At 38.2% G+C, this 24,430-nt stretch overlaps 1 protein-coding gene across 1 annotated transcript in view; it reads right to left on the reverse strand.

The window, feature by feature from the left end:
* CNTNAP2 (contactin associated protein 2) overlaps positions 1–24,430 on the reverse strand; it is a 1,148,354-nt gene that overhangs the window by 367,898 nt on the left and 756,026 nt on the right. The window contains exon 11 of the mRNA XM_086615189.1: positions 23,871–23,977. Within this exon, the coding sequence (XP_086471315.1) occupies positions 23,871–23,977 (107 nt within the window). The remainder of the gene's footprint in view (positions 1–23,870; positions 23,978–24,430) is intronic.

Below are 24,430 nucleotides of genomic sequence, written 5' to 3' on the forward strand. Positions count from 1 at the left end.
ACAGAAGCTCCCAACACCTTCAGCTATGAGAGCTGAAATCTAAAATAAATTATGAATCAAAAGCCAAGGAGCACCACCTGCCACCAGCATCCAGAAAACCTCATCAGTCAAAACGTGACAGAAGGAGGAAATTAAAGCTGAAGAAGAAGCCATCACCATTCTGATACAGAACTACACATGTATCTAAAATGTTTCAGGCTGTTTCAACACACTTCAACTTATCTTTCCAAGTGTAGACACACTCACATAAAAAGAGCTCCAAAAAAATTAAAAACACCAAACACAATCTGATCCTGCACAGAGAAGATGACAGGGTAACCAAGACTTCTGCTTTGTTGGGTTTGTTTTTTGTTTTTTTTTTTGCTACTTTTTCCCACTACACTACTATATTAATATAAAAAAAAAAATTAAGAAATGCCTGTTTTAGTTTCTGTATACAGCCAAAGATACCTTTTCAAAAATTCTTCTTGATGAAAAAATATCTGCATAATATTCACTAAAACAAAACTCTCCCCTAAAAAAAAAAGGTGGTGGTAGTGGGAAACTAAAATAAAATCCTAACTAGACAGCACTGACTTGCAACACCAACTATAGTTCTTCAAACTAAATTTCCAATCAACTTCTAAGAACAGCAATTTCTGCATGGTCAGAAGGTAGGTTAACCAAGAGTTGCTCATCACAAGCTGCACAGCTAAATTTCAGACACTTGCAGCTGAGATGCCCCTGTAGAATTAGGTTACCTTGAGAAAAAGCACAGGAAGCAGCAATTTAAATAAAAGATAAGGCTTTAATAAGATAAAGCTGCAAGACCTTCAAGGCGTCTAGCCGTCACAGCCCAGGAAGCAGCCAGCTATGGCTGCACACAGTGAGCTGTCTGTGACACACAGACAGGAGAATGATGCCAGCACACTCAGCTAGCTGCAATGTTGAGCTTCTATGTCCAGTCTACATGCAATTAGAAACCATGCCTGAATGTGTCAGGAACTGCAATGAGGTTCATGTTCAGGAAGAAAATCCAGTTTCTTGATAAGCTGCATCTTTATGCACATCTTAAATGTGATGTGTATGTGAAAAGAGTCATTTAGAGATTTAAATTTCTTTTGGGAAAGGGATCTACTGTGATGCTGAAGAACTTCCAGAAATTTCTTTCTGAAGAAATAAAACAACTCCAGATTGAGTTACGCTACATTTAGTTACAATCGAACGATTTACATTCAAGAAAAAACAAGAAATAAAGAAGTGTCCAAATATGATACGCATTTGCCAAAGCAATATCGCCTAATTAATAATGTCAACAGATATTGGAAAAGCTGCACTCCCTGGCTTTATGTATAAGTGAAAATTTGAGTGAACTAAATCCCGTAAATTCTTGTAATACTGACATTGCATCTGCAAGAATACTGCTTTCTCCTGCCTTTAAAGACATGTTGCTATACTTGAACAGCCACTCAGCAAAACCGCAGTTTTCACATATAAATGTAATTAAGCAACTGGAAACTTTCACTGTAAATAAGAGAATTTGAGAATATTGCAAAGTACCATGAACAAGTCCACCCAATCACAGCTGTATATGACATGGCGCATGCTTTAGCCAATCATTTACCTCTCAGCAATGACTAGCTTATGTCCACAGTCAGAAGTTGAACTGATGTATTACAGTCCCAATAGCACAATCGAGGACAGCCCCTGGCATCTCAACACACTTTCACAGTGAAACTGAGATTTGATTGTTTTTTCTGCGATACAATCATTTAGGGGCTCTTGGTTTGCTCTCACGGTTGGCCAGGACAAACACATGAATTCTAAGAGCTCAGAACTTCATCCTTTCACTGTGGCCATATGAGACTAGCAAGAGTCTATCAGACACTGTAAAACTATTTTATTCACAGCAGTTCAAACACAAGTTAACTCAAGCCTAAGGGTTTAGTTCTGGTACTCTTAACATCACATTAAATAAGTACAACATCATTCTACAAGATGTTCCAGGAAAAGGTTGTTCAATTGCTCAAATTAAATTTGGAGCAGTAAGTGCTGGGAAAAAAATGCAGAATCTTTATCCTGATCATACTTAGTATAACAGCAGAATCACGTGGCCAGGATGAACCTCAAAGATAATCTAATCCACCTCCCAAAAAAGCTCACTTACATCCATGTATCATTCCTGACATACTCCTGTTCAAAATCTCTGATGATGTAAGTTCCTAAACAGGCCAAGGCAGCCTAGAGCTCCACCAGCCCCTCAGAATCGGTGTCTCTCCCACTTTCTCTACACTGTAAAGCTGCTCTGCTGCGATTTAAACTCCTCATTTCTCTTTCTACCCACCATGAATTTGGAGAATAGCTCATTGTACTCCTCCTTGCAGCCATCTTTTGTCTATTTACAGATATGAATCTCTTTTCTACATTAAAAAGGCCAAGTTTATTTATCTTGGCCACAGGTTGTGTTTTCTACGTGCTCCATTAGCCTTCTTACTCTGCTCTGAACTCCATTTTTTTCCATGAAGCTCAGCTTATAAGAGTGGACAATGCCCAGCACGGCAGGATTAATTTGCACATCTCAAGTCATGCTTCTGTTAATTCATCCCAAAATAGTGTTTTCCTTATTCATAGAAATATATGCAATGTACTACAAGGTAGATAACCAGCAATAAATCCGACTTCTGCAGAACTGAATAAAAAAAAAAACAACAAAACAAACCAGCAGTTTTCCACAACCTCTGCTTCTACAGTTGAATAATTCCTCTTAAGCACAGATATTTTCAGTGCTCAGCTTCTCTGCACCTCAAAACCCTTAAAATAGCTTCCAAAAGAAAGACGATTCTTTAATTTTGTATATAGAAAAATATTGTATATAAAATTATATTCATAAATATGTATATTCTATATAAATACAAATATTTTATAATTACACACATACACCCTATTTTTTTTTTTTTAAATGAATTGCGAAGGTAAACCAACAGATGCAATTTTAGTGCTTTATGGCTGGTCTAGTGTACATTTCTGTCCACTACTGCATTGGCTGTCATGCCAACAAAAACTCCATCAGTAAAGTTCCCTCGTGACTAAGCACAAACCTTCTTCTTGCTGCCATTGATCTAAGCTGCAGCCCTCTTAAAGCTCTGAAGTTATGGATTGCCACCTTCCCAGCTGCTATTCCTGCCTCACACTATCCCTCTGCCTCCTACTGTGAGCTAATGGACTTATAAAGGATTCTCATTATTAGTGCAATATTCAAATATGCCCTGTAGAAACAGAAAGGAAATTAAAAAGCAGAGAAGAATAAAAATAACAAGATATGTGGAAATTTGCCAAATTTGTGTCAAGTTGACTCTAAGCTCATTTGTGTCAGTGATAAACAAGACAATTACCATTGAAGTAACAAAGGGAAGTAGAGGGGTTGCCATCAGAACAAGATAGAGAGTGTGAGTTTATTTGCGACTGGAATACTAAAGAAAATTACTGCCATGGGGGCGAACACCACAATTTGAGTTACTACACAGTAGCATGACCCAGGAATTTGCTATGAATATAGAAGAAAAATATCTAATTTATGGCAAACCCAGAGGTGCTTCTGTTTCTGTCTCAACTTCGTTCTTTCTTTGCTTTGGGCTGGGGGAGGGGGGAGCAGAGAGAAATGAATTTAAATCTAAAAGGCTGATCAAAGATGGATTTTTAACCAAATTTAGCAGTGATTTTTAATTAGAAGCCATAGATTAGGCAATTAGCATTCTTGTAACAGTGTCAGCCTACAAACATTACAAGAAAGAAGTATAATTAGACACTAATTTTTAACAAGGTGTTTTTGAGAATTAAGTCAAAGATACACAAACATTAAAAAAACAACAAAACCAAAACAAACCTGCCTTCTAGCATGGCTCTTTGTGGCTGAAATAAACACCATTCAGGATAAAAACGTTTGAAAGGGAGAACTGTAAAATCAGAACAAACATCTCCAAGTAAAACACCTTCATTTTAAATCTGGATGGTCTGGCACATTTATGTAGCTATGATGTATTCGTGGGCATTGCATCTGAGAGGGAAGATCGTCAAAGAAACTCTTAGATATTCGCCATGCTTGTGCTGGTCTTACACTGGTCCCAGCCACAGAAAGCTTCAGAGCTGCCTGGAGCTTGAGTCTTCTCCAGCTGGGAGACAACAAGAACACTGCAAATATCATCTTGCCCCCTTTTTCCTTTCTATCCTTCTCTCCCATGCAAAAGGCCTCAAAGTTGGTATAAAAACTGAGTTTGAAAAATCCATACCTCTAAAGAAAAAGTATGATTTCTACTCCCACTTATGATGTATTACCAGGGCAACAGAAAAGAGGAGACAAGGTACAAACCTGGATTTACACTTTTCCAGCTGTGCAATACAAATTCTTGGTTGCACTCTAAAGTGCAATGAGAGACAAATGAAAACCTTGGCAAGTTATACAAGGGCCAAAGTACGGGAGACAACTCCAGTAAATTCAGGTCAAAGTTACAGAAATATCTGCAATCTTATTTTAATACAAGATTCCTATAAGTGGCTAAAAATAGCAAAACCACAGATTAAACCCGAGGATTTTTCCCCACCAAGTTCATGCTAGTTCTTTCCTGCCTTGGATATCACAGCTTTTGATCTGTCTTAAAAGCTGAACTTACCCATCACTGCTAAAGAGTGCTCAGCTGCACAAAAAGATACTCTCATTACACAACTTTAAAAGAGATTATAGTGTCAGGTTTGGTTTATTCATGAATATTACTAATCCCAAAATGCATTAGTCCCATGCTCATTAATAGGACTGTAATTAAGTTTTATTTTTACAGGCCTCAACAGCTGTCACAATTTTCACTATTTCCTGTCCCTTTCCCTCCTCCTCTCCACTCCTGTTCCCCAAACATCTTCACATCTGAACCTATCAAAACCAGCAGTCCTGTGAAGGAAAATATGGCATCTTGCTTGGCTGCACTTACTCAATATGTTATTAAAAAAAATACTGGTCAAATAAAATATGATTTCTTAAAACCTTATATTAAAAGTTTGTTTGAAAAAAACCAACAAACCATACCAACAAACAGTAGCTTATACCTAGAAAACAATTGCTATACACACAGACTTACAGAAACCTAATCAAAGAGTAGGTTTTCCAGAAGAGCTGAGCGCTTACTTCCACCAACAGAAAACAACAAAAATATTACAAAAACAAATGCTTGTATCAGCATTTACATTATCTCAATCAAAATGTCCTCTATAAACATGACACAAATTTAGAAGCAATATATCATCTTTGTCACTTCCATTAATCACTAAGCGACTCACAATGCCAACAGAATTCAACTTTTTAACTGTCATAAAAATATCAGCAGAAACATCTGCTCCATGTCCCCTTTTTTCATGTTTCGTCTCCAATGCTTGCAATTAGGAACGACTGTGTCCTGGCAACTTACAGGAAATAATTTTCTCATCTTTTCCACATAATGGATGAGCTGTGAAATTAGTAACATGTTAGATGGGTGCCTCGGAGGTTGCCCTGGTTGGCACACACTCTCTTTTGTTTGCATCTGTTTTAATAGCAGCACTGTAGAGAATCCATTTAGATTGTTTACTGAAGGGATGAGAATATGTGAAAAGCATCAGATTCTGTGAAAAAAGCCCATCTGCACACCCACAGAGGAGCTGAGAGATGCAATGGCAGGGGAGAAGCCCAAATAATACCCTGCGAGGCTGCTCCCAGGTCCATCATAGAAGCCATCAGCTCATCAAAGGCCCATTTGAACAAGCCCAGAGAGAGACCCAAATCAAGGACTTGCAAGCAACAAACAAACTGTTTGGGGCTGTCGCAGCACAGCCTCAGCTCCAGTGCCTGGGCATGGAGCCCATCGTCATGAGTCACTGGGAGCAGCTCTCCCCACCACTCTTCAGACTAGGGGCAGGGGCTGCTGCCTAGGGGTGGGACACATGATGCGATGCATGGGAAACACAAATCAGGATAGCATAAAACTTATGGGATGTTTAGAGATAGAATCAAAGGCAGAAAAAGGGAGAGAATTAGGTCATTTGGATGAGGAAAAAGTGGGGAAAAAATGGAGGGAGAAGTGTAAGTAGTGGTCTGGTCAGCACACTTGCCTGGTTCTACCCTGCATCTAATCAGCACGGTCTGTCCTTTCTTCTTATTAAATTCCTTTCTAACACTTTCCTGGGCAAGAGGCTCCTGATCTTGTGTGCACGTGTGTGTAGGGGGTTGTGAGTGCCAGCAGATGGTCAGAGGGCCCCGGTGTCCGTGGTACTAGCCACTGAAGAAACTACAGGTGTGTGATGGCTAACAAAGATCAAGCTGGACTAGCCAGCAAGCACATGAGCTCTAAGGGGTCAGGTCTGGATGTGGGAGCACCTGGATGTCTCCAGGGGTCAGGGGGGGTCAGCTGTGGGGACCTGGAAAGCCCTGGCCAGCTCTGGGGGTGTGTGCATGCAACAGTCTGTACTAGTAAATAGAGTGGAACTACTGCATCGGGGTTGTATGTCCAGTTGACAGAAACTGGGGAGACCAGGATCAAAAGCCAGCTACCAGGCAGATTGGGCTGCTGGAGGGATCCATCTTGTACATAGGTGTATATATATACGCTCCTTCAGGTGAGCCTCCATCCTGCTCAGCTGGAGTGGGAAGCAGGGTGAGGCCATGTTTGTGTGAGCGTACTGAGCATCTATGACTTGTGTGGCCGGCCACATATATACGTAGTGTATATGCGTGCTTTATGTGCACTTGCCTGCTTGGAACACATCGTTAGCCTTGCTACTGGTAGATCTGGGGTCATCAAACTGCTGCAACATCACCTCTTTTGGGTTGTTCAATCTGGTATGATATGTTTTCTTCTAAAAGGAAGTATCACATAACACAGGCATTTCAAACAGCATATCAGGTCAGAAGATAGGACTTACCTCCTGTAGCCATTTCCCTTTTTATTTATGGCTACAATTAACTTCTTACAGAACCCTGAATCTGTGTTGTACTCAGCTACACTAATATTTATCTCCCTTCTCTGTGATGAATAACATACTGCTTGAGAAGTCGTTCAAGTGACCAAGACCTGCCTGAAGCACCCAGCTTCTGTCCAGTAAAGCTTTCTAATCTGCAGAATGTGTTTGATGACAGCCATCCAAATTGCTGGAAGAAAACAAATATAACGTCCAGATGAAGAGGATAAAGAATCAGAGCAGATGATTAGAGAAGGAATGATAAAAGGAGGAAGCAAACTGTTGAGGTTGACAGATAACCACAAAGAAACTGAGAAACATGAAAATGGAGAAAACAAGTGAGTTTGAAAAGGAGACATACCGTTAAGAATTTCATAAAGGCATAACAAGTCTTTGTAGCTTAGTTAGCCTGAGCATGAATCTGAGAAATGATGTGATATTTGTAGTGCTCTGAAGTAGCAGTGGCAGATATGGAAAAAAAAGTGACAAATAGCACGTTGTGTTTTTCTCTATATTTTAGAGCATCTACCAGTTCCTTCTAAACATAAAAGTGTATTGAAAACATATTATACAAAATAGAACAACAACAGATACAAGAACATTTAATCTACAGTTTTCTAAAGTGATTAGGTAATATAGATGTGACTATAAAAGCTACATAGGAATACATGGGCTTAAAAATTTGCAAGATGAGATTCAAAGAAAGACTGTATAGTTCCAGCAAAATAAAACGAATAGTGCTAGATATACAGCGAAGTACCTAAATACATGTAAATAGTACAGCTAAGACTTGCACTGAGAAAATTAAAAACTACATCAACACGTTTAAGTAGTTCTACTATCAGCACAAACTGTATTTATGAAGTGGTAGCATCTTCCATATTTTTGTAAAGCGAGCCAAAAGTATCCATACCTACAGGATTCCCCAGGCTTCAGTGATATATTAAGGAGTTTCAGTAACCTGGCATTACTTCTGCTAAAAGACTCATCTAACCAAGATAACTATTAGTCATCTAACCTAAGCTGAGATTTTAAAACAATATGAAAAATGATCAATACTGAACTCCTACTTCTGCTAATGGATTTTGGTCTTACAAGTTGCCCCTGCTTTGTCTCTCATTTAAATTACAGCATATTGGAAACAAGAATAAAACTCAAAACCTACCACTTTAAGACTACAAAGAAACATCACAGCTCTTGTTCCTGACTGAAACGGGTCAATGTGGACAACTGATTTCAACAAAAGGCATGTAGATTTGCCAAAAATTCCCACTGTAAAGGAGCTTGACTATACTGGAATAATGAATATAATGGTGCTTGAGAAAGGTAGTATCCCAAAACAAGAACCAAGCTGTATCAAAAAATACCATCTGGAATATATATTGTCCACAGAAAAGTGTCATAAGAGGACTGACAACAATTATTCTCTATGCTTCTTTACTACTGGAGCCATACACCTTTCTTTTGTAAGGATAAGCATTGTAATACTAGTTATTAAGGCAAATTACAGCATACAAAGCACAAGAAGTATCTCAGGGTTTCACTCTACTTAATCAAAAATGCCTATTTACCCCACACAAACCACATGAAACACTGTTATAGAGCAAACAAAGCAGTAAGAATTTGAGCTGCCATGTTGCATTACCCTTTGCATCAATTACAGTATTTTGGCTTTCCTTATCCTTGTTCTCCATTTTCTTTCACAAGTGCAACACTTAACCATGGCTTCAGCTTATGACAAAGAATACTACTACACTCTTTCAGAATTGCCAGCCAGGCCTGAGAGATGATCAGCCTTAAACCTCATCAGCAGAGGTACAATGCAATAGTCTCTTCCACTGCTTTCAGACACAAAACACAAGCACATTCCCAACAAACCTGGACAAAAGTGACTAAGCTACCTCAAAGGGTCAGCTCCAGTGAAGTAATGGTACCTTGCAGGGGAAGTTTGCTTAAGAAGACTCAGCAGGTTTCTACCTTAAATAGCCCACTGCAGAAGGGCTCCACTGCTTCTCCTCCACCTCAGGATGAGGTTTGAATTGCTCGGTATCATTTTGCATTTTCAAGGCTACATTCCAGAAAAGATGAGTGGTTCATGCTAAAGCAAGCTTGGAAATTCAATTCTCAGACACTTTGGGGTAACTGACCACTAGTCTTATACCTGGGATACAACACAGAGTTGATTGCAAAGCCTCTGCTTTCTCCAACAGATTATCTTGGCCACGCAAAGACTTCTTATATGCTTCTTCTTCAGTCATATACACAGGGAGAAGCACAGGGGAGTGCAGTATGAGTACCTTGCACATTTGTACAACAAGTTCATAAAACCTAACACATTATGAGGGATTAAATGGAGATCACTAGTAGTTTTTGGAAGATCTTCCTCCCTTCCAGGAAAAATTGTGGTGTTACGGGAAACAAAGGAACAGTTTCATAATTTTCTTGAATACTTTACTTTTTCAAAATAAGGTTTTGAATTAAAACTTTAGCTCACCAACATTTAGTATGTTTCCAGTGTGGTAGATGATAAATGAGGGTTTGATTTTACATCAATCAACTGTTCTCATTAAACTTTTGGAATGAAAAGAGATTTTTTTTTTCTTTGGCAAGCTTTCTTATCATTTTTTCAAATAGGTCTTCTGCTTGTAAAGTTTTTCATAAGTCTCAAAGCAATTAAAAAGATCATCATTATTCCCATCGTGTAAATGAGGGGAAAAAAATAATAAACCAAGAAAAACCCACACGAGTGAGGAAGAGAAATAACTTGCCCCAAAATTACATCACTGGGAAATGCTAACAAAAACAGCTAAAGCTAAGTATGTTAATTCTCAGTCTACATTCCTATCACATTGATCATACTGCCTTCCACATATGGGATTATTCATTACAGATACAGAATTTATCAAATCTTTCTGCACTAGGAAATGTACATAGGAATGCTACAAGCCCTAGATAATGTTTGGTTATCCATTGGCACATACTGCCCTTTTCATGGGAAGCATAATTAAAAAAACTAGTACGTTCCCCTATTTTAAATTTTTTAAAAAAATATGTGTTTAAAAAAATTACATGTGGAGAGATAAACACATTTGCATGTATATCTGAAGTTCTCATTACTTTGACTACTGTGCATCTTTACAGTTGATCTTTGAATTAACTTTATTCTCTCACATGTCTGAGAACGCCAGAATTACAGAGCGACTTCAAAATGTGTTTTTGTCTTTCTAATGGCTGCCAATGGGATTTTAATATCAGTACCTTAATGCTTTTTTTGCAATTAAAGTGTTTTAACATTGAATTAAGCAATATGCTAGATTGTCTTAATGGAAGAGTTGAAGAAAAAGCTAATTAATTTTGAAGTCTTTACATGCAGAGTCCTTTTCAGGCTATGATTAATTCTGACTTCTGATTTTTCAGCATACATGAGCAGTTTTAAAGTTATCCATTCTTAATTACATGCTCTTTTTCAACTGTCCCCTGGAAACAATATTTAGTTGTGCATTCAGAATAACAACAGAGCACAGGTTACAATTGCCTGCAAAAAACTCATTTAATACCTGAGCTGTCCCACCCAAACGCAGGCTGCAATTCAGGCATGTTGTTTGGTCAGTTTTAAATGTGTTAACCAGGTCATCACATTAAGGGATTGAAAATGCTCTGAATTACACCCTGACTTCATGTTGTTATTGCACTGGACTCCAAATAAATTTCCCCACCTACTAGAAATTTAGCTTAAAAAAACTCATGACACTCAATTCTAATTCAAAGCTACATATAAACAGTCCAATTGTACAAACAGGTAAAAACTGAAGCCCAGTTTCAGCCCTTAAACTCTCTCTCTCACACACATTATCTGATTGAGCCCTTTCCAGCTGAATTTTCATTTAAGCATAATTACTACTGGTTGATTATTCATATCCCGCTTTGCATCCTAATGCTCATTTTCTTCACTTAACCTTCACCAAATAGTACTGATGCTATTGTTCATTTTTGAGCTGCAGCGCTTTTTGTCCTGAACACAGACTCCATCCATTTACTCACAATAAAAATGCAAGTAGCTTCCAATTTATAACACATTCTGTATTTCATAAACACCTGGTGCAGAGCAGTTCTCAGCTCAGCAGATAATAAATCAGTAGCAGCAGAAGTAACTATATCTTATGCCACTGCAACTAACTACAAGCTATTTTTAAAAAATATAAATATTGGAGTACAATACCAAAAAAATGCAACATCCCCAAACTAAAAAAAAAAACCCACCCAAAAAACAAACAACACAGAGTACAAAGCTTTTGTTTTACCAGTTTTGCAGTAACAGCTCAAAAATGAAGCAATTTGGGGCTTACATGTTTCACATGAAAAATTATGTGAAGATCTCAAACTAAATCAAAACAACTTGTCCTAAATTGGAAATTACATTTTAATAAAAAAAGAAATAATTTAACAATAACATGCAACCTTAGAAAATAAATGCATTATGTTAAATCCTTTGAAACATGTAATACATAACAGAAGATGAATCCACAAAGACTATTATAAGTTATGATACCATTCCCTTTGAAAAGCATTACTAGAAAAAGATGTTAGCCTCTTTAGGACGCTAGCATATTGATTATATGATCCTTTTAAAAGACTTCTGTAAACAAAAGTAGTTTCTTTATAAACAGACTTTGAGAATCTCTATTCTCAACAGCAAAGAGACAAACATTCCAGAAATGAGGTTCTGCAGAGCATGTATCGAATATGAACATTTGATTAGTTCAGATACAGAGTGTGGGAAAAGAGAAGAATAAATTGATACCGGCATTACTGGCTGAGAACTATCAGCTGTTGAAAGTGTTTTCTCAGAGAATGCTAAAAGCAAAAAAGAGAAAAGCCTCCTGCTAGAGATTTCAGAAATTCTAGCTCACTTTTTTCCCCTATTACTCCAAGATTAGCATTGCTCAGGCACACATCCAGGCTACCAAGATTGAACACAGTATTATTCACCTTCTAGGATGTAATTTACTTAAATCAGGTCACAAATACAGCGTCTTAAAGCAGAGGTCCTCAAGGAGCAATTCAAAAGCCCACAGTCTTCATCAGGGACACCCAAACAACAGCTCCCAAGAGGATGAGCGAGAAGGGTGAGAAACTCCACTCCATTTTCTTATAGAATCTAATGCAAAACTTACTCTGTAATAGCAGTTCTAAAAGAGCCGATCGCCCTTTTCTCGTCGCTCCTCCTGCCGTCACTGTTAGGTTCATAAACATTTTCCCCAGCATCAGGCTCTGCAAACCCAGCAACTTTGTTAAAATCACTCTTACTATTTCTCTCAACTCACCTTCCTCAGAGTAACTTCACAATTCACCTTCCTACAGAGCTCCTCATCCGTATTAGTGCATCCCACAGCAGCTGTCCTCAATCAACCCAAACGAGCCAAATCATCTAAAACACATGAGTAGGGGGGAAAATGGGAGCAACTCATATTTTGCCCTAATGAAAGCTCCTCTCTCATGTTTTCAAAACTCAGCAGCTTGGGTTTCCAGTATTATTTCTCATTCCTCTTTCATATAATTCAAACAATCTGTCTTCCATGAACAAGGCTAACAGGCATTGCAAAGCCTCCCTGTACACCTTAAAATGCCAGCTTTCCCCCACAGACACTCAGCCCAGTATCTTCATATGTTTCCTAGTTTATTTATGGAAATTCTCAATTTGTTACTGGGAATTCAGTGCAAGTTCTGGCAGTCTTGTGTAAATTATTCAGTCATACGGGCTGCTGAACCTGTGCTCAGTCTCACTAAAATCAGATGCTTGCACACGCACGGGTTCCCTTCTGCGGCATCTATCACGATGCAGCTTTCTGCGGAAGGCCCAATTCTGGAATCCAAGATTTGTTCATGCACGATGCTGCTGACTAAAACATCAAGTTCCACTGGCAAATATTCAGAAATGTCAAGGGGATGGTCTGTAGCAGCCCTGCACACAAATGCCCACAGGACAACTGAAGGGGAGACAGTTTTGTGCCAAGCCATCTCAAAATATAGGACATGTCTAACTAGGCTGTATCTTCCACTTGAAGTGTATTAAAAAGCAGCATTCTTCCTGTCTTTTGCACAGAATATTCTTTCACAAGAATGTCTTACATAATACAGTTTCTGAGCACAGAAGTGTTTATGATTCTTCCATATCTTCACAATGGAGAAAATCATGTGAGAAACATATTTATATCCTTAAGATCAGAAAGATTATGTAGAAAGGATTTCGTAAACCCTCACGCACACAAGGACAACGGAATATTTAAATGCTAAAGAAAAGAATTTGCTTTGGACTTAAAGGCTGAATAGGCTTGGAACACAGTATGAAACCCACTCAGATATGATGTGTCCATCAACTTAGCTCAAATTATCAAAGTTGTAAGTATAGCAAATTTACTAAGTATTTGAAAAAATTAATATCTTGTGTCTTCCTGCCTGACATCCCTCCCCCATCTTTTAACAATTGAGAACTACATTTCAAAAATTAAAAGTGTTAAAAGTGTCCTTTCATTATCAGCACTGGGTGCATAACCCTGACATAGTGGGCATTTTCCCTTTTAGTTATATTAAATCATCACCATTATTTAATTATATTAAAAGTCCCCATAAATTGTCTGATAGCCTGGCATTACAGAAATGATAAATCTTTTCTAAATACTTTACTACATATTTGACACAAGAAATCGAAACTTGAATTTAACATCAGAAATTTGTTTAAAAAGGTAATATCATTTCACTGGGACAAAGAAATTTACAGAGTGATTTTTAAAAACTTCTAAGGAACTCTTTGAGCATGCAAAGGCTGAAAGCAATCAATAGTAAGAACAGTTATGAACAGAGATGCACAAGTCAGATACATACATAGATACATGACGGATGCTTTTTCCTACAGAGTTTGCACGTGAAATGCAAATTTATAAGGTTCACTCGTTATCTTACCAACATCCAAGTAACAAGAAGAGAGAACTAAAGAAAGAAGAGGGAAGCAACAGGTTTTAATCTACTGATTCAAAATAGATTTTAATTGGTGTTTTTAATAAAGATCTGCTTTTCCTTTTAATGCTAACAAGGTTCAGAGCTGACAGGACTAAATGTTATTAGCCTGGCTATAATAAAGCTGAACAGAAGTTAATGAGAGCTCTCAACAAATGATGAGAGCAGAGCTGAGCACTAGATTTGGTGGTGGGTTGTGGAGTCTTTCATTTGTTATCCAAGTTACTCTTCAAATAGAGTCTTGCCTGGTAGAGGACAAAAGCCATTCCTCACCATGGACTGTTTAGTAAGCTATGCAAGACGATGAGCTATGCTAAACAGGAGACACGCCTACTGTCACATGCAAAGAGCACTGTTAGTATGGTTGGTTCTAAATAAACTACCGAGATGACGACAGTGGTGAAGTCAGAAATTGCAGCGACATGAAAGCTCATTTGAGAGACAACTGAGGTGTTGCTCATGTTGCCAGTGGTCCTCCTAGGACTTAGTGACAAGATCTTGTGTTCTGTGACCATATCTGGAGATCCTCTCTATGGTCTCATATAGTAGCTAGACCAATAAATCCACTTTGCAAAAAAATGTGCACGCAGGAGATCCATGGATGAGAGACGCTTAAGAGTGAAGTCTGTTTTCTGCGAAGGAAACGGATAAGTAGCAGGAGAATCCCAGGACAATGTTTGCTTCTTACCAAGCATTTAAAGTGGCAAGTGATGTAGATGTGCACACAAACCAAACATGGATATGTCCTGGGCTGACACTGGGAGTAATACCATTTGATCTTCAAATCCTTGCAAAAGCCAAACACTTGTCTGGCACAGCATAACTCACTGCAGCATCCAGGAACACTCTGTGCAGAGGTAGCAATGCTTTAAAGCTAGCATCTCTGAGAATGTTAAAGTGGTATCTGTAATATATTGCTCCCTCTACTTCTCTGGAACCTAAACAGAATGCAAAATTCAAAGTAAAAAAATAAAAAAAAAAAAAAAAAAAAGACAAACCTTTGGACATTTGTGCATGTATTAAGTCTTTTTAGGAAGCAGCAGGAGATGTTCTGCAAGGGGGATGAGTTGGGAGCTGTGGATGACCCCTGCACAGGCTGTGCCCTCAGTGACAGGGTGCCATTCCACCATGTTGCTGTCCCCAGGCTGGGTCAGGGCAGGGTTGACAGGCCAGGAGACCATCAGGCAAGGTGAGGTAATAAGCCAGGTGTAGGGATCGTTCAGGAAGCCTAGCCAAAAACAGCAGGAGACAGGGATGGGTGCACGCTTGCCCACAGGAGAGGCGAGGGCAGGACATTGTGACCCAGTTCAAACTGCAATGAGCCCCCTAAACCCATGGTCAGATGGGGTGGGGAGTGGACCTAGTTGTGCTATCGGGCAATTAAGGCCCAATAGATCTCTCAGGGTCTTCAGCCTCTGCTGTACAAAAACTTATGGTCTGCATGACCCATCCAGTCAAGCCTTCAAGCACTACTTCTTTAAATCCTGTACATCAAAGGAGACATTTAACAGTGACTCACCTACAGGTGTATTAAAAATCAAAATGGAAAGTGACTGACAGGAGATATGCTAAGGAAACAGCCAAATCCAAGACTAACTCAGTAAAACTACTCTGAGACACAGAGTCATTTTAAATGGAACAAGAAGAATTGGCATGTTTTGTTAGACATGTGACAGAGACTTGGCTATGATTTTTTTTTTTCTGTTACTATTTATGGCGAAAAGTTCTTAAATGGGGATTTCTCAAAACTTAATTTAGAAAATATTTATAATACCATTTGGAAGGACATTCTGTGTAAGCTTATATACATCTTAGAAACATGTGCTTTTGACATATATTCTGTGCTTCTAGGAATTACATCTGTAATGGGAGAGCCAAAACATCAAAGGACAGACTATGATTTTTGATATCATTGTATCTGAAAAAAGATTATAAACTGTGTTTGGTCCCTTTATCTCACAGGAAAAGACTAAATGAAGCATCTAATAAAGAAGACATGAATGCTAATATGCACCCAAACTTTAGTAGTTTACTTGGGAGCAAAGGATGCGAAAGAAAACTCGTAATTGCAGGTTTCTTTCAGAGTTTGAATAAAAACTGGCATTAGGAAAGCCCAGCCAGCATAAACACATTACTTCTACTCATTCTTTCCTCAGCAAGCTAGCAAACATTCTCTGGGCTTCTTGGATGCAAACAGATCATTCAGCTTTCTACTAGGCAGCAATCTAGGATGTCCTTTCCGCTTTTCCTGAGAAACTCCAACTCTTCTTGAAAGACAGTTTTAATTTCACCTCAGTATCTTTCTTTGGGAAGTTGCACCTTATTTTTTTTTTCTTTTATCTTTTTCTTCTTTTTTTGTTTTAATTAAATTTACTCTTCCAATTCTAAGGAGAGTTCTTAAGGAACAGGATAGGAATATTACCTTAGCAATGTACTAGGAAAAACAGTTGTCTCCAATTTTATCCTCTTGGATATGTTTTCATTTGATCGTTCTTTCTTGAGGCAGAGTTATATCAACCTAGAGTTGGGTTTTACATACAGCTCCTGGAAACTCTATTCTGGTTTCGACATCGAAGGTTGCATATTGTACTTGAAACAAAAACAGTTTCTATGAACACCAAACCCTTAATGACAGGAATTCACATCTTTTTCTGAGAACAGATGACAAAACTCTAGTCTACAGCTGGTAATACTGACCATCAAATTATTATGTCTTCTCTGCATTGATCTGAGACTTAAGTCATCAAAGAGTGTAATGTACTGAAGAAAAATACTTAATATGTTAAGGTTTCCTTAAAAGGAAGTTTTGCTAGGTATAGCAAGGTCAATTCTGCTGCAATGGAAGTTATGGGGGGAGGAATTACTCTCTGTTTGTTACCTTATTTTTCAATTAGATTAGATTAGATTAGATTAGATAGTCTGTGTACCAGGGAGAAGAGATCAGCACCTCCCTCTCCACGTTCCCTCCTCAGGAAGCTGGAGAGAGCAAAGAGGTCACCCCTCAGCCGCCTTCTCTTCAAACTAGGTAAACCCAGAGTCCTCAGCCGCTCCTCAGAAAACATGCCTGCCAGCTCCTTTCCCAGCTTTGTTGCCCTTCTCGTGACACATTCAAGTACCTTAACGTCCTTTTGAAACGGTGGGGCCCAGAACAGCACACAATACTCGAGGTGAGGCTGCACGAACACTCAATACAGTGGGCTAATCACCTCTTTGGACCGTTTGGTTATGCTGTGTTCAATGGACCCCAGAATGTGGTTTGATCTCTTGGTTTACCAGAGCGCACTTCTGTTCAGCCAGTTCTTCACTCAGCATCCTGCCTACCTGCTCATATCACAGATAGACAACTTGTCCAGAAGGATGCTGTGAGGGACAGTCTTACTAAAATTCAGAAAAACTACATCCACTGCCTTACCTTCATCCACTAGGCAAGTGACCTTATTGTAGAAAGATATTAAGTTAGTTTGATAGAACTTTACCTTTGTGAACTATGCTGACTGTGCCTGATGGTTGCATTGTCCTTTAAATGCTTTTCAATAGCACCCAGTATGACACACACCACTTTTGCTTCGTCAGATGGTAGAAACTTTAAATGTTTTTTTCCTGTATTTTGTCAGTAATGACACTCCACATTCAGACTACCTAGTAAAGAAGATTATTTTGCTGCTGCCTGGAGGCACTCTGGCTGTCTGTACATTCTCTTGAGGATAATTAGTGCATTTATGCATCCACAGTTACAGAATCTGATTCATGAGAACCTAAACAACCTTACTCTTAGTGTACAGTCTGGCTTATTTCACTCAGATTAGGTTGAACAAGACAGCCTGCAACATTGCTTATTTTTAATCACAGCAGACACTTTTTTTTTTGTAAAAGTGTTTTTCTATTCTTTACTCAGTTTCCCTTTCCCTCTATTAAACTTTAAGAAAGGAAAAAGCTTCCATACACATACTCCATGACTTAAGAGTCCTAATGAAATAATGGATTTATATGCTTGTGACACTGCAAGGCCTTTGCCTTTTCTAACAAATCTATTTGAGATCACAAAGAATAACCATGTTATTCTCAGAATTTCCCCAGCCTCCAGTGGGGGGAGTGGAAAATCATACTTTGTATGTTTGGGATGACTATACATTAACACCATTTGTTTTCTTTTATTTCCTAAAGTAAAGTTCAGAGCATATTTTCACCAAATAATATATTTGCTTTTTCGCTATGGAGCTATTTCCCAAATTGCAGACAGGAAAATATCAAGACATGTCATCCTTTCCTATCTAGACTCTAAATGTAGAAAGTTCAGTGTTTAAGACATTTCCTCATTCATGGAAATACAGGAAAATCAGTTATTTTAAATTAATTCATGAAGGTCTTCCTGAAGATCACAGCCTATGCAGATTAAATTTGAGTTTCTGATTACTGATTTTGGCAATAATCAGGAACTCAAATTATCACAGCCTCTACAATGTTTCTTATTCAAAGTTTATTTCTGTATACTATTAAACTCATTATTAAAGCAATATCTCATTTTAGGAAGAAGGTCAATATCCCTGGAAAATAATATCAATGCCTATTACACTTCCAGTGACAATGTATTTATCATTTCAAGAGAAGATTAGTGTCCATTCCTCACTAACTTGGAATCATCTTCCAAAATATAGGGTAACATTTATTCACAACAACCTATGAGGAGATAAAGCCAGAGAATTCAGAGGTCAAAGTCTGCTATATTAACGTAAAATCACTATATTGTTCCAAATACTCATTTTGAAAAAACTTACAACACATTGCCAATCTAAAATTGTAAAAATTGTGTATGTTCTTTCTCAGCAGAGTTGCATCCTCTGTATATTCAGATGCAATTAATGCCTCTTCTAGTGACAAGACTATGTAAGGTTGTATTTCTCCTACTGTTTTTATAGAACTAACAGGCAACAGATTGTGAGCTGGGTGTTAGTCCCTCCTACAGAATAACTGAACATTTATAAGCAAACCCTTTCCTTTTCAGTATTGTTGAAGGAATGTGGGCTGTACACCTGTAAAAAGTAAGGACAATGTTTGTTCAAAGGCAAAATGAAAGAAAAATAGAACTTGTTTCTCATATGAGTACACATGGATATAATTAAGATTAATCTTTTAAGTGCAAATTGGACTTTTTTGCTACTGGAAATCATTAGAAGGCAAATATAATCAAACTAGGTTCTTCTGGCTTTTTCCCAAATCTAACAAAGCTTATGCAGGAGGTGGTAGGTAGACACATCGTAGTCATGGTAAACTCTGTAAGTCCTTTATTGTGTTTCTCTTACATGCAGATTCTAGAGAAAGTATTCATTGAGATATATATTAAAAATCTGAGACAAAGAAGCTTGAAAGATCATTATTTATCCTGATACACGATTTGTAAATTTATACCACTCTGTTTTACAGAAGCTGTAAACAACAGAAAGCACATTAGATCCTAAAACTAGATGTGTAACTCACGCAAAGTGCAGCAGAACAGTGTTACCAGATCATGATGCAGATGAGAAGTAAGAAGGAAAATGAGCTCCTGTTCTCAAAGACTCCAGGAAGCATATTGCTCTAAGAACTCTACATGTAGATCAGCCTTTAGTAGGCTGTAAAGGTTAATTAGCCAGGAATTAAAAAAGCTGACACAATAAAGCTGGTAAGGATGATAATTATAACCCTAATTAATTATAACTCTAAAAATTAATTTTTAAAAAATTTTGTGAATTTTTCATCATTGTAAATAATTATTTTCAAGTAAATAGATTCATTTATGTTTTAGTCTTGTCTAATGATAAAATCGATGCTCTAGTTTGATATTTGCCAGGCCACAGCATTCCCTTGGGCACTGAGCATCTGTTCGCCAAAACAAAACTGACAGATTTCTAGGGTACTTACCATGCAATGACAGATATAACTTCCAAGTATTTTTGGTTATTTCACTATTGAGCTCCAGGGACCCAGTTGTAGCTGGATGAAACAAATTACTGTGGAGTAGAGACATCTTTTTCTGTGAATGGCAGCTTAAGCCTCTGACAAATAGCAAGATAGTGGACACAGAGCTTGGAGGTTTTGATGTGCCATTGAAAGATGGAGAGCCTTACCCTAACAATGTCTTATTCTGAAAAGCAAATTATTTCATGATCTTAAAATGGCAAATGTGCATAATTGATTTACATAATCGGAGAGATAATAAGAATTAAAGTTGTTATTTCAGATTTATTTATTCAAATTTTTTCCTTCTGTACCTGTTTATTTTCAGTTTACAGTTTCTACTACATCTCTGCCCCAGAACACGTATTTCTCCATCTCTCTAGACTAACTGTTGTTTTCACTATCATACTAAAAATATATTATGACCAGATCTGTGTGAAACAAAGCCATTTTGATTCACAAGGACTCAATGCAAACATTTTTCTCTGTTTCACTTCAAGGAGTTCATGCCTTGAGTTTGCTTTTGAATTTCAGCTTCAAAGGAACCTAAAAATATTATCTGAAATTCAGTCAAGGCTGCAAAGTCTTGCCTTGTTTCAGGTCAAAAGCTCAGGAAAGTGTTGAATTTCCTGACCAAAGCAAAATCGATTCACTGAAAAAAAAAAACCCTTCAGTAGCACAGAGTTATCTTGTTCCTTTAAGTTCAGCAAAACTCAAACTCATTAAAATCGTGAGCTATGGAGTTACAATCCCCGCTAACACAGTCTTGACTCCAACCTATTTGAGAAATGCCCTGTTACACCCATTGCACAAACACACATTGAGAAAAGAAATATATGTTTTACTACTCTACATTTTAGAGTATAATACCATTTGTTTGGTAAAATAATCTTATATTTAAGTAAAATAGTACTGAAAAAGTGCTATCTGCATGGAAACACTTTCCTGCTCCATAGAATCATGACAGCTCCTAAATTTTACAGCTTTTCATGCAATCCGCAATGCTGTTTAATATTGCTTTCAGCTATTTTTATACCACACACCAGTTGTCATTCCAACTTCCCTCCTCTCCCAGCATCTCTTTTGAAACTGCCATTGCCACAAACATCAGAACTCAAAAGCAAAAGGCAGCACACCAAGCATGTCCGAGTACACACGCACACTGTGCAAGTAGGAAAGGACGGCTAAGGTCAGCGTCCCTGCAGCAGAGCTGAAGCCCCAGACCTCAGGATAGTATAACTACAACCTTTGGCAAGCTTCAGCAAATCCCCTCACTATTTGCAGCTATATCTAATACTGAAATATGCTCTTATAAATACTGATAGCTATTGCCTACTCAATAAAGGTGGAGTTAAGATTCTCTCAGTTTATAGCTTGATGCTATAATTTTTGGTTTTCATTCATTTTTTTCACCATTAAATTCTATACTCTAGAAAGGCGTCATGAGACTTCATATATTCTGACAGGATATCTATCAACTTTCTGCTCACCCTCGTTTTGTAAGAAAGACTTCTAAAAGTGTAGCAACACACATGCTAAAAACTAAAATTATGTTCTTTAAACACAAAAATAAAACAAAAGCTTAGCCATCTAAGCTAGAAACTTTGCCCAAATTAAAAAAGTAAAGGTTCTTGAACGATGCATCTCCAAACGACCTGGACAGCTGTAATCATATACGATTTATCTGTTCCATAGCCAAAGACGGGAGAATATACTCCAAATCCCCCTTTTCATACTGCAATCCAGCAGTGCCTTTTACTTGTGGTAATGCACAGCTTTTTCCATAAAAGGCAGGCGAAAATCCTATTAAGAGAAAAGGTCATAGCTCCTTGGATTATTTCTTTCCATTGTAATAAATGTGAGTTCCGAAAAGTGATGTCATGTGTTTGTCCTTGCTACTTCTCTTTGGGACTCAAGGAGAAAGCTAAACTGTGTTAGATTATGTCTTGAAATCTCATCTGCACACCCACAAACGAGCACAGACAGACAATGGCAGGAGAGGGAGCCTAAATAATACCCTGTCCGGTCACCCAGTGTCCAGGAATCAGTAACTGTGGAGTCTGGGATCCAGGGCCAGCCACTGGATTGATTGGGTGCCTGAGCTGAGCCACAGGAGGGATCCACAATGTGTGGATACGGATGTTCACTATTCTCACTAGCGGACATGCATCCCACTCACTCAGAGAGGTGAGCAGGATGAGGCCATTGGTGTGGTGTTCATGTGCATGCTCTATGATCTGTACGTCGAGCCATGTATACGCGAATGTGATGTATATGGGCTCCGTGAGCGCATGTCTACTAGGAATACATTTATGGCCTCCCTACTGGTTGGACCTGCAGGAACACAGCTGTAGCAGTCTCACCTCTGGCAGGCTGTTGGATCCAACATGATACAGCTTCCTCTCACAGTTTATACTTATTTTCAGGGCTCACTACATAAAATATACGTAGTTAACTGAGCTTTCATCCCTGCATTACTGTAGTTAAATATCTTAACAGCCTATCACATGCATAGGAATCATGTTTTCCAAGTGGCTGTAATAGATCAGCCAAAGCTCTAAAAAATACTTCAAGAAAAATAAAATACGATTTTTTTTTGTTTCACCGAAATACTACATCACTATAAATTCCTTATTTTCTTTCCCAAGATTAGATGCAACCATGTCATCACTATGCACATTCACTCTTGCTGGAAAAAGGGCTGCCCATGAAATTTCTCCTCCAAACATTGGTATTTTAAATATCTCTCTTTGATAAACATTCATTTGCCATTTAGCTCTTTCACTTTTAGCAGTTCAGTAGCCAGACCATGGAGAATTTTGCCATTTTATATATATATATATATATATGTATGTATTAATAGTTATTATATAAAATGCATTCCGTCTTACAATAATACAGTCTTTAAAAATAGAATAGGATTTTGTTTAAAAAAAAGGAGAGAACTGTGAATTGTCAAAATTTTCTCATTGGTTTGGTTGTCTGTGGTTAAAAATGTAAGAATTCTGCAATTATCTTCATAAAATCTTACACAGCTGTAGTTAAGGTAAATAGCGAAGTAATATAAACCCTGGCTTCAATTTTAACTTTTCACCTGTTCAGAGGCATTGTTACTCTCTCTCCAATATTAAAAAGTTGTTTGCTAAAGAAAAAAGGAAGCAAAGTAAGGACTGGGTATGTTTTCTGCATCTTCTAGATATTTTAGTATACAGTTTGCAGATGAAAATCCCACTTAGCATATGACAGGAGGAACAGAAGACACATGCCGCTGACTCAGCATACATCATTAAGAACGTATAAAAAGAGCAACTGTACCTTTCTCTGTTCTTCTGTGCTTAATAGTGCAGGGCACGTGGAGCTCATAGGAAACATTATTATTTGAGAAATTTGTGACAACAGAGCAAATAATTAGATTTTAGAATGGCCAATAACCAGTATAGAAACAAGCTTTGGATGCCCAGAGAAATTGTGGCTGCCCCATCCCTGGAAGTGGAGTTGCTTTGAGCAACCTCATCCAGTGGAAGTTGCCCCTGTCCATGGCAGGGGGTCAGAACTTGATGATCTTAAGGTCCCTTCTAGCTCAAACGGTTAAATGATTCTAGGATTCCAGGATTAGCAACCTGAACCAGCGTCTCCAGCAGTGGTCAGCAGCTCTCTCCCACAATTTAAGGCAGATTCACTGTGTCCATTTGAAACTTCAGTGTGCAATTGCTGAGAATGTGTCTGCTCAGTACACCCAACTAAGACAGCTGTACTGCTCTGGTCCTTTGCATGGTGCAGCACAATGCTATATAAATACATCCCTGTGTAGATAACGTGGGGTATGATTAAGCCAACATCTCCTTTCAAAAAATGTTTCAGGATCTTTAACAATCAGAGAGAAAGACTTTCACTTTTTATCTCAATCAAAAGATACCAGTGTCTTCTGTACTCTACTGTAATTTTGAAACTGCAGGTTCACTTACAGTTATGACAAGTGGCGCCACTGTATCCAGTTCCGTCACAAGTGCACTTGAAGCTGTCCCACGTCTGGGTGCATTTGCCACCATGTTCACAGTGATTTGGCACACACCTGTCAGGATGAGATGCAAAGACAAAAAGAAAAACCTAAATGAGCATCAAGGTTTAGACACAGCTAAATTGTGAGCTGCCCAAGTAATGTATCATATCCTTCTCTGGTAATTAATCCTTGTTATTTCAGACAAACTAACAGAACTGATACCTGAAAACACAACTGCACAAAAGATGATTCATTGAGGCTCCACTGCAGCCCTTTTACAAACAGCAAAAAAGTGCCATAAAGGCAGAAGACATTCACTTATCATAAATTAGGGTTCTAAGCTACATATGACTGGTTCTTATCTGTCAAAACAAAAAGAACATCACAAGTCACACCTCCTCCTGCTGTGCAGGTGATGTGAGGCCTCAAGGTCTCCAGTCCCACAACTGACTGAAAGTTAAGGAAAGAATGCCAGTGAGTTGCTGTTTATCTTTCTCTTGCCAGCAATGGGGTAAAGTGGAGGCA

The sequence above is a fragment of the Tauraco erythrolophus genome, chromosome 7 (genome assembly GCF_009769465.1).
Source record: "Tauraco erythrolophus isolate bTauEry1 chromosome 7, bTauEry1.pri, whole genome shotgun sequence".
NCBI lineage: Eukaryota > Metazoa > Chordata > Aves > Musophagiformes > Musophagidae > Tauraco > Tauraco erythrolophus.